Raw genomic sequence first — 12,747 nt, 5'->3', positions numbered from 1 at the left:
TTGTCCCTCACAGCCCTCATCCTATCTACTAGCAGCTGTTTTAGGACAGGGACACAAATACACATATACACACACACACACACACACACACACTGCAGTTCAGAGGAGAGCCCTTTTCATCTGCTTGCCATGATGCAGCCACATGGCAAAGTAGGGCCATAGCAGAATGGCAACACAGAGACTGATGAAGCAGGCACAGGGCCTGTCTCGAATCTGAAAGGTGCCACTGTCAGTAGCACAGTGACCCAGCACCCTTTGGTGGCACGATTCAATGCCGGCTTGGAGGGCAGCGTGCCACCTCCTGAAGCACATGAGCTTTCCTCAGGGGTTACCCATCCAATTCGGCCCACAAAAGGCTCCACCCTGCTTAGCTCATGAGATCTGACACAATCACAGCCTGAGACAGGGACGTGTCTGTGTGACACAGGGACATTTTATGCCTGGGAGATAAACAACTGGCCTATCAAAGCATGCTGATTAATCCTACTTGATCTAGTTAATTTAGGAGGGATTAACAAACAAGCTTTTCCTTAATCCATGGCACTGCCTGCTCATAAACCCCACATGGCTCAGCCCGCTGGGGCACACAACAAGGGAGCAAGCTCACATCCTACCCCCCTGGGATGGGGTGACAACAGCTCCCATGTAGAAGAGTCTTTGCTGCCTCTGTTGCTTCCTGACAACTGTCCTGTGTCAACAGTTAATAAGAGACATGGGGTGGGGGGGGAGAGAAACAGAGAGATGCTGAGTCAGCAGCCACTACCCCTTTAACTGGAAAATTCACTCTCACATGCCAAAGAGATGAGCTGTTCTGACCCCTGCCAGTGCTCGCATCTTTCCTTACAACTGTATTGCATCCTCTGAGGAAGGCAGCCATTCCACAAGAAATCACACCATCATCTAACTCCATCAGGCACCTCTCCTCCTTCCCTGTTACTGATGCAGCTCGGTTCCCGAGTCCTGAATTCCCCTAAACGCTGCATGACTCAACAGCCCTACACCCGACAGTGCTCACAGCAAAACACTGTTCAAAAGCAATCTCTCATTTCCCCTCTTTTGTGCCTGGGCCTCATCTTTGCAGAGTTGGAAAAATCCAGCCAGCTGTCTTTCCTGCCCAGCCTCTTAAGCCAGGGGCGGGCAAACTTTTTGGCCTGAGGGCCACATCGGGTTTCCGAAGTTGTATGGAGGGCCAGTTTGGGGAGGTTGTGGCTCCTCAAACAGCCAGGCGTAGCCCGGCCCCCCACCCCCTATCCAACCTCCCTGCTTCTCACCCCCTGACCGCCCCCAGGACTCCTGCCCCATCCAACCCGCCCAGTTCCGACAGACCGCCCCCACCCCCCGGATCCCCCCCGCTGCTGCATCCAGCCTCTCCTCTCATTCCCGACTGCCCCCCAAGACCCCTGCCCCATCCAACTACCCCTTCTCCCTGACCACCCCAGAACCCCTGCCCTGACTGCCCCCCACCACCCCATCCAACACCCCCTCTCTTCCCGACTGCCTTCCCGGGACCCCTGCCCCCATTAAAATCCCCTGTTCCCTGACCATCAGACCACCCCAACCCCTACCATACCCCCGCCCCCTGACCATCACCCCGGACTCCCCAGCCCTCTATCCAACTGCTCCCTGCCCCCTTACCACGCTGCCTGGAGTGCTGGTGGCTGGCAGCGCTACAGCCACGCTGCCCAGAGCACCAGGACAGGCAGCCGCGCCGCCCGGCTGGAGCCAGCTACGCCACTGCACAGCACAGAGCACCAGGTCAGGCTGTGGCTCTGCAGCTGCACTGCCCAGCAGGACCCCGCCGCCCTGCTGCCAAGAGCGTTGTGCTGGCAGCACAGTGAGCTGAGGCTGTGGGGGAGGGGCCAGGAGCGAGCCTCCCGGGTCAAGAGCTCAGGGGCCAGGCAGGAGGGTCCCGCGGGCCGTAGTTTACCCACCTCTGCTCTAAGCGGAGGAGCCCATAATAAGTGCTGTTTTCCAAATCAATAATTCAGTGAGTGCAGCGCTGAAGGCAGTAGTGGCTCTTATCACCATACAGATGCTGGCTCTCTGCTTTCAGATGGGAGGCAGACAAGGGGAACAGAGATCAGGAGTAAGGGGGAGAGGTTGGACCAAAAAAAGGCACAGGGCCCAGTTTCTGCAGCCTTGAACCAGAAATCACTTGGCTGTCACCACCAGGAGCCCACAAAACCAATGGCCGCTGCCTTTAAGCAACCAACATCTTTAACTCTGATGCACCCAATCCTTTCTAAACGGACACTCATTGGGGGCTCCAGACTGCAATACAGCACGCCCTGCCTGAACCAGGGAAACATGGTTAAAGATAAGCACTCCCACTGAAGTCAAGGGCACTATTCATGTGTTTAAAGTTAAGCACATGATTCAGTGTTTCACTGGATCGGGCTAGAGCTCTCAGAACAATATAGGATCAAGCCCTACACCCAGAATGTCAGCTGCTCCATTCAGGGACCCCTTCCTCAGTATTCCAGGGATGGTGTTTCTGGAACTGAATACAGTCTGTGTTCTGTTGGCTGAGCTGGAATCAGCCCTGCAACCCAGCAACAGCAGAACACAACTGCTCCTGCTCTTTTATTTCCACAGCTGCCTCCATCCCAACCCACCCCAGCTCCATGAGACATTGAAACCACGATCAGATGTTCTGATTTCTGAATACATCGCTTGACCCAGAAGTTTGTTTTTGCATACATTGGCCCCCAGCTGAACCGGTATGTCTAGGGGAGGCACTAGAGTGACAGCAAAGTGCAGGATGGGGATCCAGCCCTTGTCTACCTCCTGCATATGCTCTGGAGCTGTCCAAAAATCAGCAGCTTTGAGAGAGGTGTGCTTTGGAGCTCGCTACCGGGGCACTCTTTTTGTGTTCCAGCCAGAACTGTTCCTACTGGGGCTTCCCAATCCAAAGCTCTCACACAGGGGGACATGCACCTCTGGGGCTGAGCCCTATTCAGAGAGCTCTGTAACTGGTGCTAAGGCCTCCCACTAGCCCTGCGTGAATTTCACCCTGATTCACAAGAGCCCTGCTTCCTACGAGACAAATGACTGATGCAGAAGCACCAGAAATCCCTGCCCACATCCTGACACAGAAAACTAGTCCAGAGGTCACGTGACATGACATTGCTTGAAAGAGCAGTGTGAAAGGAGAGCATGACATCTGGGATGGCATTTGTGATCAGCTCCTCAGCTAGTGTAAACCAGCTCTGCTCTGCTGAAGTCAGAGGAGCAACACTCATTTATCCCAGCTGGGGATCAGGGCCATCACCTCCAGTGTAGCAATGCCAGTTTACACCAGCCAGCCATTTGGCCCAATGTCTTTAGTTCTGGGTCTGTTCCCATGACAGATGACTGCGTAAGGAGTACAGGGCAGTCCATTGTTGGGCCTAATTAAACAGCACAGAGATGACTGTGGGCTGATGTCATTGTCCTGTGATGACAATGTCCTGGCTCTAGATGGCATCTATTCTCTGGGACCCGCTATGTGAAGAGCATCAGCTCTCCTTCATTTCCTGGATCTTACACTCTCTCATCTCATCGCTTTGGTTTTCTCTGCAACACAAGGCCCGGAGCAAACACCAGCCAGCCTTGCATGAGACGGTGAATTTGGCTCTATTATTTCCTCTGTCGTGTTCATTCTTTTTGTTTTACTCCATACAACAAAAAATATTTAATTTTAAAACGAACATGTGCAAATATAATGAATAGATGTTAATTCAAAACACCATCTTAACATTCAAAATAATTAAACAAATTGACGGGAAGACTGAAGGGCTGCGGAGGTTTTGGTAATAAACTTGTCCAGTCTGCACGGTAGGAACTGCATGTTGGTACAACTCTTAGCACAGTCTGGCCCTGAACATGACTACAGCCTTTGGAAACAGCCATAATACAGCTAGCAACTAAAGAAGCAGCATGGTTTAGTGGACAGGGCACTGGATCAGCAGACAGGAGGCGCAAGTGCCAATCCTGGCTCGGTTAATGGCCTGCTGGGTGAATTGGGCAAGTCACTTCACTGGTGTGTGACTTTCCTGCCCCTTGTCTGGTTACACTGTCAGCTCTCTGGGGCAGCAATTGTTCTAGTTTCATTTGGGGCAGATGCTGCTGAAAAATGAACAACAGCAACAGTGACCATAAAGAAAAACAAAACAATGCCTCTAAAGCAGCAAAAGGGTAGCTGAGATGGGTGTCGATGGGGCGGAAGCCAGGTCCAGAGGGGCTTCCTCAACGAAGGCTGCATGTGTATGTGAGTGCAGTCACTGATCCACTCAATGAGGAGTTAGCCCAGCCCAACACTGTGGAGAATTCAAATGTATTCAGGGCTTTCAAAACCAAGCGCACCAGCAGGAAGTCTGTCGCTGTGTAGGCAGACAGCGTAAGGAATGCACGCTGCGTGCAGTGGGGTCACAGGCTCCCACGCCGGGGGAAGGGCTACCACTCACTGCGAACTACTTGGCAGCTTGGGCTTGGCAGCAGCCCTGCTGAAAGGGGTAGACAGTCACCACGTCCTTTGGTGCAGCGGAAGGTCCAAACTGGCCATGCGGCTGAGAGAACACCTTGGAGCCTCTGCTGGCTCCGTGGAAATGTTATGTCTGAAAGCCATGCCAGGATTCCTGACACCCAGCACCCAGTTCACACCCAGTGTGGACAGCTTCCATCTCAGTGAATTAAGATGGAGGATGCTTGAGTTGTGGAGTCACACCCACCTACACTAGGGCTGGGCTCACTAACTGCAGACACCAGAAGAGAGACTAGACCCCTGCCCCGGAGCAAAGCTTTGTTCTCCTGGAGTGGAGGATGAGGCAGCCTTGACACAGTTGCTCCTCCAGAGTGCAGACCAAGCACACAAGGTCCATGAGGCAACAGATGGACAGTATAAATGGGTATCACTCTGCTGATGATATTTTGCCCCTTGTTTAGAAATAGCCTTGCCAGGAGGTCTCCTGTGTATGTTGGACAAGAGAAGTTATGATTGATACATGAGGTCCCTCAAGAATCTGATTCCCCACTGGTACCAATGGAGTCCTATAGCTATGGCAGGTGGTTCAAGATGACCCCAGTATTTAGTCACTGGATGTCCATGCAACAGCTGGGGCAGTGAGAAGGACTGACAGGCTTTGAGGGAGATATCACCAGTTCCCTGCTTCACCATATCTACAATAGCTTAGGAAGTCACTGTGGGTCTGAGTCCCCATTGCCCAGCCCGTGTGCAGTCACTGACCCCCACGCATAGCTCAGAATGGTAACATGTTCTATTCCCTTTGCATGGATGTGAAGGGCTGCTCACCAGGCAGGGGAAAACAAGCCCTGTGGACGCCAACAGAGAATAGCACTACTTCTAGGCACAGGTACTAGACACGTCGGGGATTTGCTAAATATCCAGTGGGCCCAGCTCTGAAATGGGTATTTGGGGCCACCATAGATCAATGGGTATTTGGGGCTATCACTGCAACCCTTCCTCATGGTGGCTAGCACTTACTCACCCAGGAACCTCATGGGACACAATGGCTGTGCGAGGATGCAATACTCAGTGGAGCCAAAGGCTGCAAGTTTGGCCCTTTACTTGGCCCTGCTAAAGCTTCAGGTGCTGTGTGTCCTGGTGAAGTGACAATCTGAGGGAATGTGAGGGGGAAGAAGCAAAAGTGGCAACTGGGAGAAGGGACTCCCAGAAAAACAAAGGAAAATAATTAGGGCTGAAATCTGTCAAGAGAGCATCTTTGGGCGCCCTCTCTTCTTATACTTAACATTCAGCCAATCAGCTGCTTACCAAGAACTTCGTATTCAGCTGTACTTGAAGTTTCCAGCTCTCTACCTTCTACTTGTCCGCCAAGCCATAGGACCTGGGGCTGTGCTCTTGTTAGCTTTCTCAAGCTATATATGGTCAGTTGGCAGATGGGCAACTCCAACAAAAATTCAAGGCTTACCTGAAGTGGCACTGGTGATTTAAGAGCAGACATTCCCCTGCCCCCGCGCGCACACACACACCCCTACATCTGAGCCAGTGGCAGCTGAGGGCACCAAGTAGCTAGCTGAGGTCATGACCTGCTGGGGTAATTAGAAGTCTTCTGACACTAATTACAAGGGTTAGAATAATGCTAGTGTAATGTGTGTGTGCATGTGCGCCATGATGTCTCAACCAAACTTCCCATTTCAGAGGTTGCATTCTGACTGCCTAAATCTCCTCTTCACTAAAACCAAAAACATTTGCTGTCCTAATCCAGGGGAACTGAATTGAGCCAGCACTGTTTGTGTTGCGCTGACGCTGCTGTCATTAGCATTTGAAAAACAGTACCCAGCCCTTCTGATTGGGAAATAAACCTTTCCAAATTAACATGGTATTAAACTGATGCCACTGCCAAACCTCAAAAGAATAAAAGTGTCAGCATGACCTTTCCTGGCATTTCAGGAGCCATTTACTCACCCCCCTGCAGAAGTGAGGCCGGGGAGCACTGCTATATGAGGGAGAGGGAAGACAAGGCTGAGCTGAAGGGCTGTCTTACAAAGTCTGCAGAAAAGCAGACCCACTAGCTCCAATGTGTATCATCTTGCCCATCCATCTCTGTTGGGGTTGATAATGAAATCTAATGATGACAGGTTAAATCCTATTAGCAGTGTTGTTGTAGCCGTATCAGTCCCAGGATATGAGACAGACAAGGTAGGTAGGTGATATCTTTTACAAAACCCCTTCTGTTGGTGGAAGGGACATGCTTTCGAGCTACACAGAGCTCTTCTTCAGATCTGGAGCATTTTAGCAGAAACACCCAGATGCTCTGTGATTGTAGGGGCAGCCTGCTAAGACTGCTGCTACTGCTTTCCCCCTGCAATCTGATCCCTGAGAGTATTTGCTCTCCATGGGGCTGTTTCCCAGCAGGGCTGAAGTTGATAGCTACAGGTAGATAAAGTAAATGGCACCTGTAGATAAAGTAAAAACAACAGAAGTCTGGTGGACTGTTGGCACCTTAAAGACTACGGGACTCCTCTTTGTTTTTGTGGATACAGACTAACATGGCTACCCCTCTGATATGCAGATAAAGTAGAATCTATGGAATTCTTTGGGTTGCTTTGGAGCGAACGTGCTGTAGGAACGTCAGATACTATGTTGTTGTTGTTAGGCTCCCAGTGATCAGACGCACCCAAATTCACAGAGTGGGGCAGGCAAGAATAGCATCTCCCAGCCCCTCATTACTTTGTTAGGAGCCGGTGCTCTCCTTCACCCCAGCTACAGACAGCAACTGCAGAGCTGTGCCCGGCCTCAGCAGAAGAGAGAGGAGCCTGAATTCAGCCCACCAGATCTTCCCCAGTGTGTGCCCAGACACTAGCTGTGCTCAGTGCGCTCAGCCATGTCCACAGGCAGCCATGTTGTTCCCAAGATGGCCTTGAGTGACAAAGCAGACAGCGTGCTCTGAACCCTGACCCTCCAAGTCCAGAAGCATTCCCTCCCATACGCTTCCAGCCACCACTGACCCAGAGTGCCAGAGGCGCAAGATCATTCTCGAAGCTGGACTCTGACAGGACAGGGCACGCCCCCATCTGGGGCATGTCCCTCTTCCCTTTGTCTAGGAGGATAAGGTCGTACAGACCATGGGCTGTGAGCCATTTGACCTTTTCAGCTCAGGTGGTAGGGTAGGCTCAAACCACAGAATAGCACTACACACCCTCCCTCTTTCTCCTAACACGCAACAAATACACACATGCTGCCAGCCCTACCATGACAGCAGCACAGCCTCAAAAATCTGCAAAATGGCCGACACCCAGCCATGGCTTCCCAGCCAAACTCTCTGCCCAGCCCCTTGAGATTTTGGAAACAGGCTGTTTCCAAAGGAGAAATGAAGACCTCTCCCTGGTGAGTAACATCTTCCCTCACGTGCATCAGATGAGAGCATCCACCACGGCTGCACTGCTAGGGACACTGCATTCCACCATACAGGGTGGCTCTAATATGCACATCCATCCGCAGCTTCCCTTGAAGATGCTTATTCGTCAAAAAGCCCTTTGGTCAGTGCCCCTACAACATTCCCACGGCAAACTGAACGTGGAATGCAGATAGACAAGTCAACAAGCAAACCCAGAGACAGACCTGGACAGCGAGATGGACATTTTGATTACACTCTCCCTGCCCCATTCTGCCTCTCTGGAAAATGCCATTTCTCCAAAGGAGCCTGGTTTGCAATTGAACCTAGGCACAGGGTGTTGCTAGATCCCATAGCAGCCTGGATCCCATGGCTTCTGCCCACTGGATGGCAGCCCCAGACCCAGGCCCCATGACTCTGCATTCTCCCCATCTCTCTGCCACAAACAGGGTGGGGTGATGGCTAGTACTGAGGCATGGCTAGCTCCTAACCCTCCTCGCTGGATTTCTTTCTGGGATACATGCAGCAATAGAGCAATGGTGGTAAATAACAGGGAGCACACAGGGCTGAGGCTCTGCCCAGGATGAGAGAGGGAAAGGGGATCAGGAGAAAGGGCTGTCAGAGAAGAGCCAGGGGAAACTGCCATCCCTATTATTTACGCGCAGATCCCAGCAGAATTCACTAGCCCAAACCCCTGCCTCAGGGACAGGCACTTTGGATACGGCAGGCAGGTACACACGGCCCGAGGGAAGCATCCGGGGAGCAGGGGAAATGCTGGGAAGCTACATGGATTCCTGATGAGCAAGCAGCAATATTTATTTTTTACCGGAGAAGCAATATTCTCCCCCGCCACACTCTGCATCTCCAGCCTTGCCTGTTTTCCACTCCTGCCTCGCCAATCTCCTAGGATTATACCCTCCCCACCACCATCTCCCTGGCTACTCCTATTCTCGCCAAGGGTGGCGAGGAACCAGCCGTAGGGGGCTTAACATCAGCTGATCCACCCCTGCTCCCCGCACCCAGGGAGGGCTTGCTACGTGTTTGTTTCACCTGGGTGGGGCAGGATGATCTCATCAGGCTTGCCTCTCCCCCTACTGCCCCAACCCCGCAGGGGGTCCAGCCCAGCGACAGGGCAGGGTCCGTGGCCCTAGGGGGTGCAGAACTCCAGCGCAGGGCGCTGCAAACCTGCTCCATTGTTCTCTCCGCAAGGGAGCGGGGCTCTGACCCAAACGCGTCCGCCCAGGCGGCTGCCCAGGGGTGAGGAATCCCAGCGGCAGCTGCTGGGGTTCCCGCCCCTGCCCAATGCACCTGCCGGGCCTGGGACGGGAGGATGCTCTTACCTCGGCCGCGGCTCAGCGGCTCCCCACGATCGGCGCAGACACCAGCAGGCTGCACCCAGAGCTCTGAGAGCTGCTCTGCGCCGCCGCCGCCGCGCCTGGCTGAGGGGTACGCGGCCCGCCCCTGCCCCTCGCTCGCTGGTTGGCTGCGCTGGGCGCCCAGCCCGCGAGCGGGGGGCCGCTGGGTGACATCACGGCTGGGGCCGGGCCGTCACTGCGGCAACTGGGGGGAGCGATCCCGAGGCACACAGCTCCCACACCCAACCCTGCGCTCGTGCACCGACCAGGCACAGCACCCCATAATCTCCCGAGACCTGCCGCCCCGTCCCCAAATCCTGCCACACCGCACCGCCCCCGAGACCCCCAGCTCACAGCCGTCTCCCCAACTCCTTCCCCTCTGCGATCCCCAGCCCGCAGCCCCCACTCCAACTCCTGCCCCCTCCCCCACAGCGCACAGCCACAGCCCTGTGTGGAGTCCCCCCACAGGACCCTCAGCCCCATCCCCAAGCCCTGCCCCTCCTAGGGATTCCGAACGCAGCAGCCCCCACCCCAACACCTGCCGCCCCCCAGGATCCCTCAGCTCGCAGCCCCCACTCCAAATCTTGCCCCCACAGACCCACAGCTCAGCAACCCTCACCCAAATCCTGCCCCCCTCAGCCCTGCAGCAGGCCCACCCCGCCAGTCACATCCCCCGCAACAACTGCACCTGCTGGAGCCCCAGCATAATTCCCGAAGACCCTCAGTCCAGCAGATCTCGCCTGCTGTCCCAACCCTCCAGGGAGACAGGGATGGTCTTGCGCCCCCCTCCCCAGTCCTTAAAGGAGAAATAACCTCAAAGACACATAGCTGTGTTGTTAAAAAGATGCCTGTATGTAGGGAGCAGCATGGTCCAGTGGATGGAGCACTGGATTAGGATGCAGGAGACCCGAATTCTGTTCCCAGCACTGCCACCCATCTGTTGTGTGACCTTGAGCAACTCCCTCTTTCTGGGCCCTCTGTCTCCCTGGAGTATTTAGGCTGTATGCCCTGCCCTGAAGAACTTGTCTCTCACTATGTGTACAGCACCTAGTGCAATGGGGTCTCTAGGCCCCAGTGTGATATAAACAATACTTTTTTTGGTCTGCTCATATGCCTTCCCTTCTCTACCTCCTCTCTTCAAGTGTCATCACCTCACCCTTACCCCGAACACTCTACTTGAATTCCACCTTGCCAAAATCTTTGACCTAGTCTCCATCACATCCCCCAATCTCTGATGCCCACCTACTTCTGTGTGCACTGTTTCAGTGCCTTCTTCCATACCACTCCCATCCACCCCATAACTCCTCTCTCTTCATTCTCATCCTTTCTAATGATTCACCTCATCCATGTTGCCTGGGAAAAGTGAGTCAAAGGGAACCACTAGTAGGAAATAAGGCTCATGCTTTTAAAGTTCTACTCTAAGAAGTGATTAGGTAGAATAGCAGTTTTACCCACCAGATCTGCTCTGGGACTGGTTAAGAGGCAGATCTGCTGACTCTAGCCACTAAAATACATTTTCCTCCTGCTTTTCACCCTGCACAGGCTAACCCATGTAAGAGGGAGACAGCTGGATTCTGTCCTCTCTTGTGAATAACCAAGGGCCAGATTGTGAACCATTGGCCCCAGTGGGATGTATATTCGCTTGAGTAACTACTCACTATGGTAAGGAACATCCTAAACTCCACCCAAACAGGGTGGGACCCAGGCCACTGAAGCATGGTAGATAATGGGGTCCCACCAGCCCAGCCTGCACAACAGGGGATGGTGTGTGTGACACCCTAGCACCCCCTTATTCACCACTGTCATATAATTAGGATAAGTTTTGTACAAAGTATGCATTGTGAGGTATCACTGTAAAAGTCTTGATCTGCTAAACATTAATATCTCATTGGATTTTATGTGCTATCATCGTATGTGAAGATATGAAGTTTGGCTGTGTAGGTGTTACTGAAACATGTAACCATTCTACCCTTCAGTCAGAGTTAGCAACAACAAGGGCTGGGTTCAATGTCTAGGGGTTCCTTTTCAACAATACATCACAAAACCGGCTAGAGCTCCCACCCAGTGACCTGAGACAATTATACATCACCCCCTGGGCGCCTCTGAGAGGCAATGCTTCCCCTCTTGCAAGCACAGATTTTTATTTTAAAAAATTTAATAAAAGAGGGTAAGTAACTCAGCATTACTGTGGGAAAACACTACAAACCGTTCACAAACATAAACCATGAGCAAAAGACCCACCCCTAAGTAAGTTAGACAGTGTCCTTATCCCCTCAGGTTCTTAAGTCCAGCAACCAAAAGTCTCTTTAACATGCCCATTCTGCACCCCACTCACAGTTGCTGTCCTTGGTCAGTGCAGCCCCAGAGTTCCAAGATGCATCTGCACAGTTCACCGTTCACCCTAAGTGTGTGTGTGTGTGTGTGTGTGTGTGTGTGGGGGGGGGGGGGGGGGACTGGGTAAGAAGGCACCTTACTCGCTCACCACACTTCCCTTCCAGGCTCCACTCCACTCCACTCCACTCCACCAGCTGCCCTTTTGGCCAATTGCCACACCTCTCCACCAGCTGCCCCGCTGGCCAATTGCCGTGCCTCTCTCTGCAGGGCTCTGCTCTGGCCCCCTGCGCCAGCTGCCTTACCAACCAATTGCCACATCAGATGCCCTGCTAGCCAATTACCATGCCTCTCTGCAGGGCTCCACTCCGGTCCTCTCCACTGCCCACCTTGCCAGCCAATAGTCAGTTTCCACTGACTATGCTACCAGCCAATTACTGAGATGTCTTCAAGTCCCACCACTTAATACAGCTCTCAATAATTTCAGCTGTTAGTGGGGGAGCCTCCCTGCTAGTGCACACTGTTAGGATATAAAAAGAACAGGAGTACTTGTAGCACTTTAGAGACTAACACATTTATTTGAGTATAAGCTTCCATGGGCTACAGCCCACTTCATCGGATGCATAGAATGGAACATATAGAAAGAAGATATATATATATATATACATACATACATACATACAGAGAACATGACAAGGTGGAAGTAGCCATACCACTAATTAATGAAGATGAGCTATTATCAGCAGGAGAAAAAAACTTTTGTAGTGATAATCAAGATAGCCCATTTAGACAATTGACAAGAAGGCGTGAGGATACTTAACATGGGGAAATAGATTCAATATGTGTAATGACCCAGCCACTCCCAGTCTCTATTCAAACCCAAGTTAATGGTATCTAGTTTGCATATTAATTCAAGCTCAGCAGTTTCTCGTTGGAGTCTGTTTTTGAAGCTTTTTTGTTGCAAAATTGCCACCTTTAAGTCTGTTACTGAGTGGCCAGAGAGGTTGAAGTGTTCTCCTACCAGTTTTTTAATGTTATGATTCCTGATGTCTGATTTGTGTCCATTTATTCTTTTGCATAGAGACTGTCCGGTTTGGCTAATGTACATGGCAGAGGGGTATTGCTGGCAAATATCACATTGGTAGATGTGCAGGTAAATGAGCCCCTGATGGTGTGGCTAATGTGATTAGGTCCTATGATGGTGTCAC

General features: G+C 52.3%; 1 protein-coding gene across 15 annotated transcripts in view; it reads right to left on the bottom strand.

Annotated features, from left to right (window-relative positions):
- The window catches only part of KIF1A (kinesin family member 1A), a 222,334-nt gene extending 212,418 nt beyond the window's left edge, over positions 1 to 9,916 (bottom strand). For 9 of the 15 annotated variants that reach the window (XM_073360490.1, XM_073360493.1, XM_073360491.1 and 6 more), the window contains exon 1: positions 9,897 to 9,916. In XM_073360490.1, the coding sequence (XP_073216591.1) occupies positions 9,897 to 9,914 (18 nt within the window). In that variant the 5' untranslated portion in view covers positions 9,915 to 9,916. Of the gene's footprint in view, positions 1 to 9,193; positions 9,306 to 9,896 lie in introns of those variants that run through there. The other 6 variants (XM_073360501.1, XM_073360502.1, XM_073360507.1 and 3 more) reach the window with 2 other exon arrangements.
- Positions 9,917 to 12,747: the final 2,831 nt, after the last annotated feature.

This window comes from Lepidochelys kempii, chromosome 9, assembly GCF_965140265.1.
Source record: "Lepidochelys kempii isolate rLepKem1 chromosome 9, rLepKem1.hap2, whole genome shotgun sequence".
Lineage (NCBI taxonomy): Eukaryota > Metazoa > Chordata > Testudines > Cheloniidae > Lepidochelys > Lepidochelys kempii.
The sequence above is the reverse complement of the archived record's forward strand: the minus strand, read 5'-3'. Positions and strand labels throughout refer to the sequence as shown.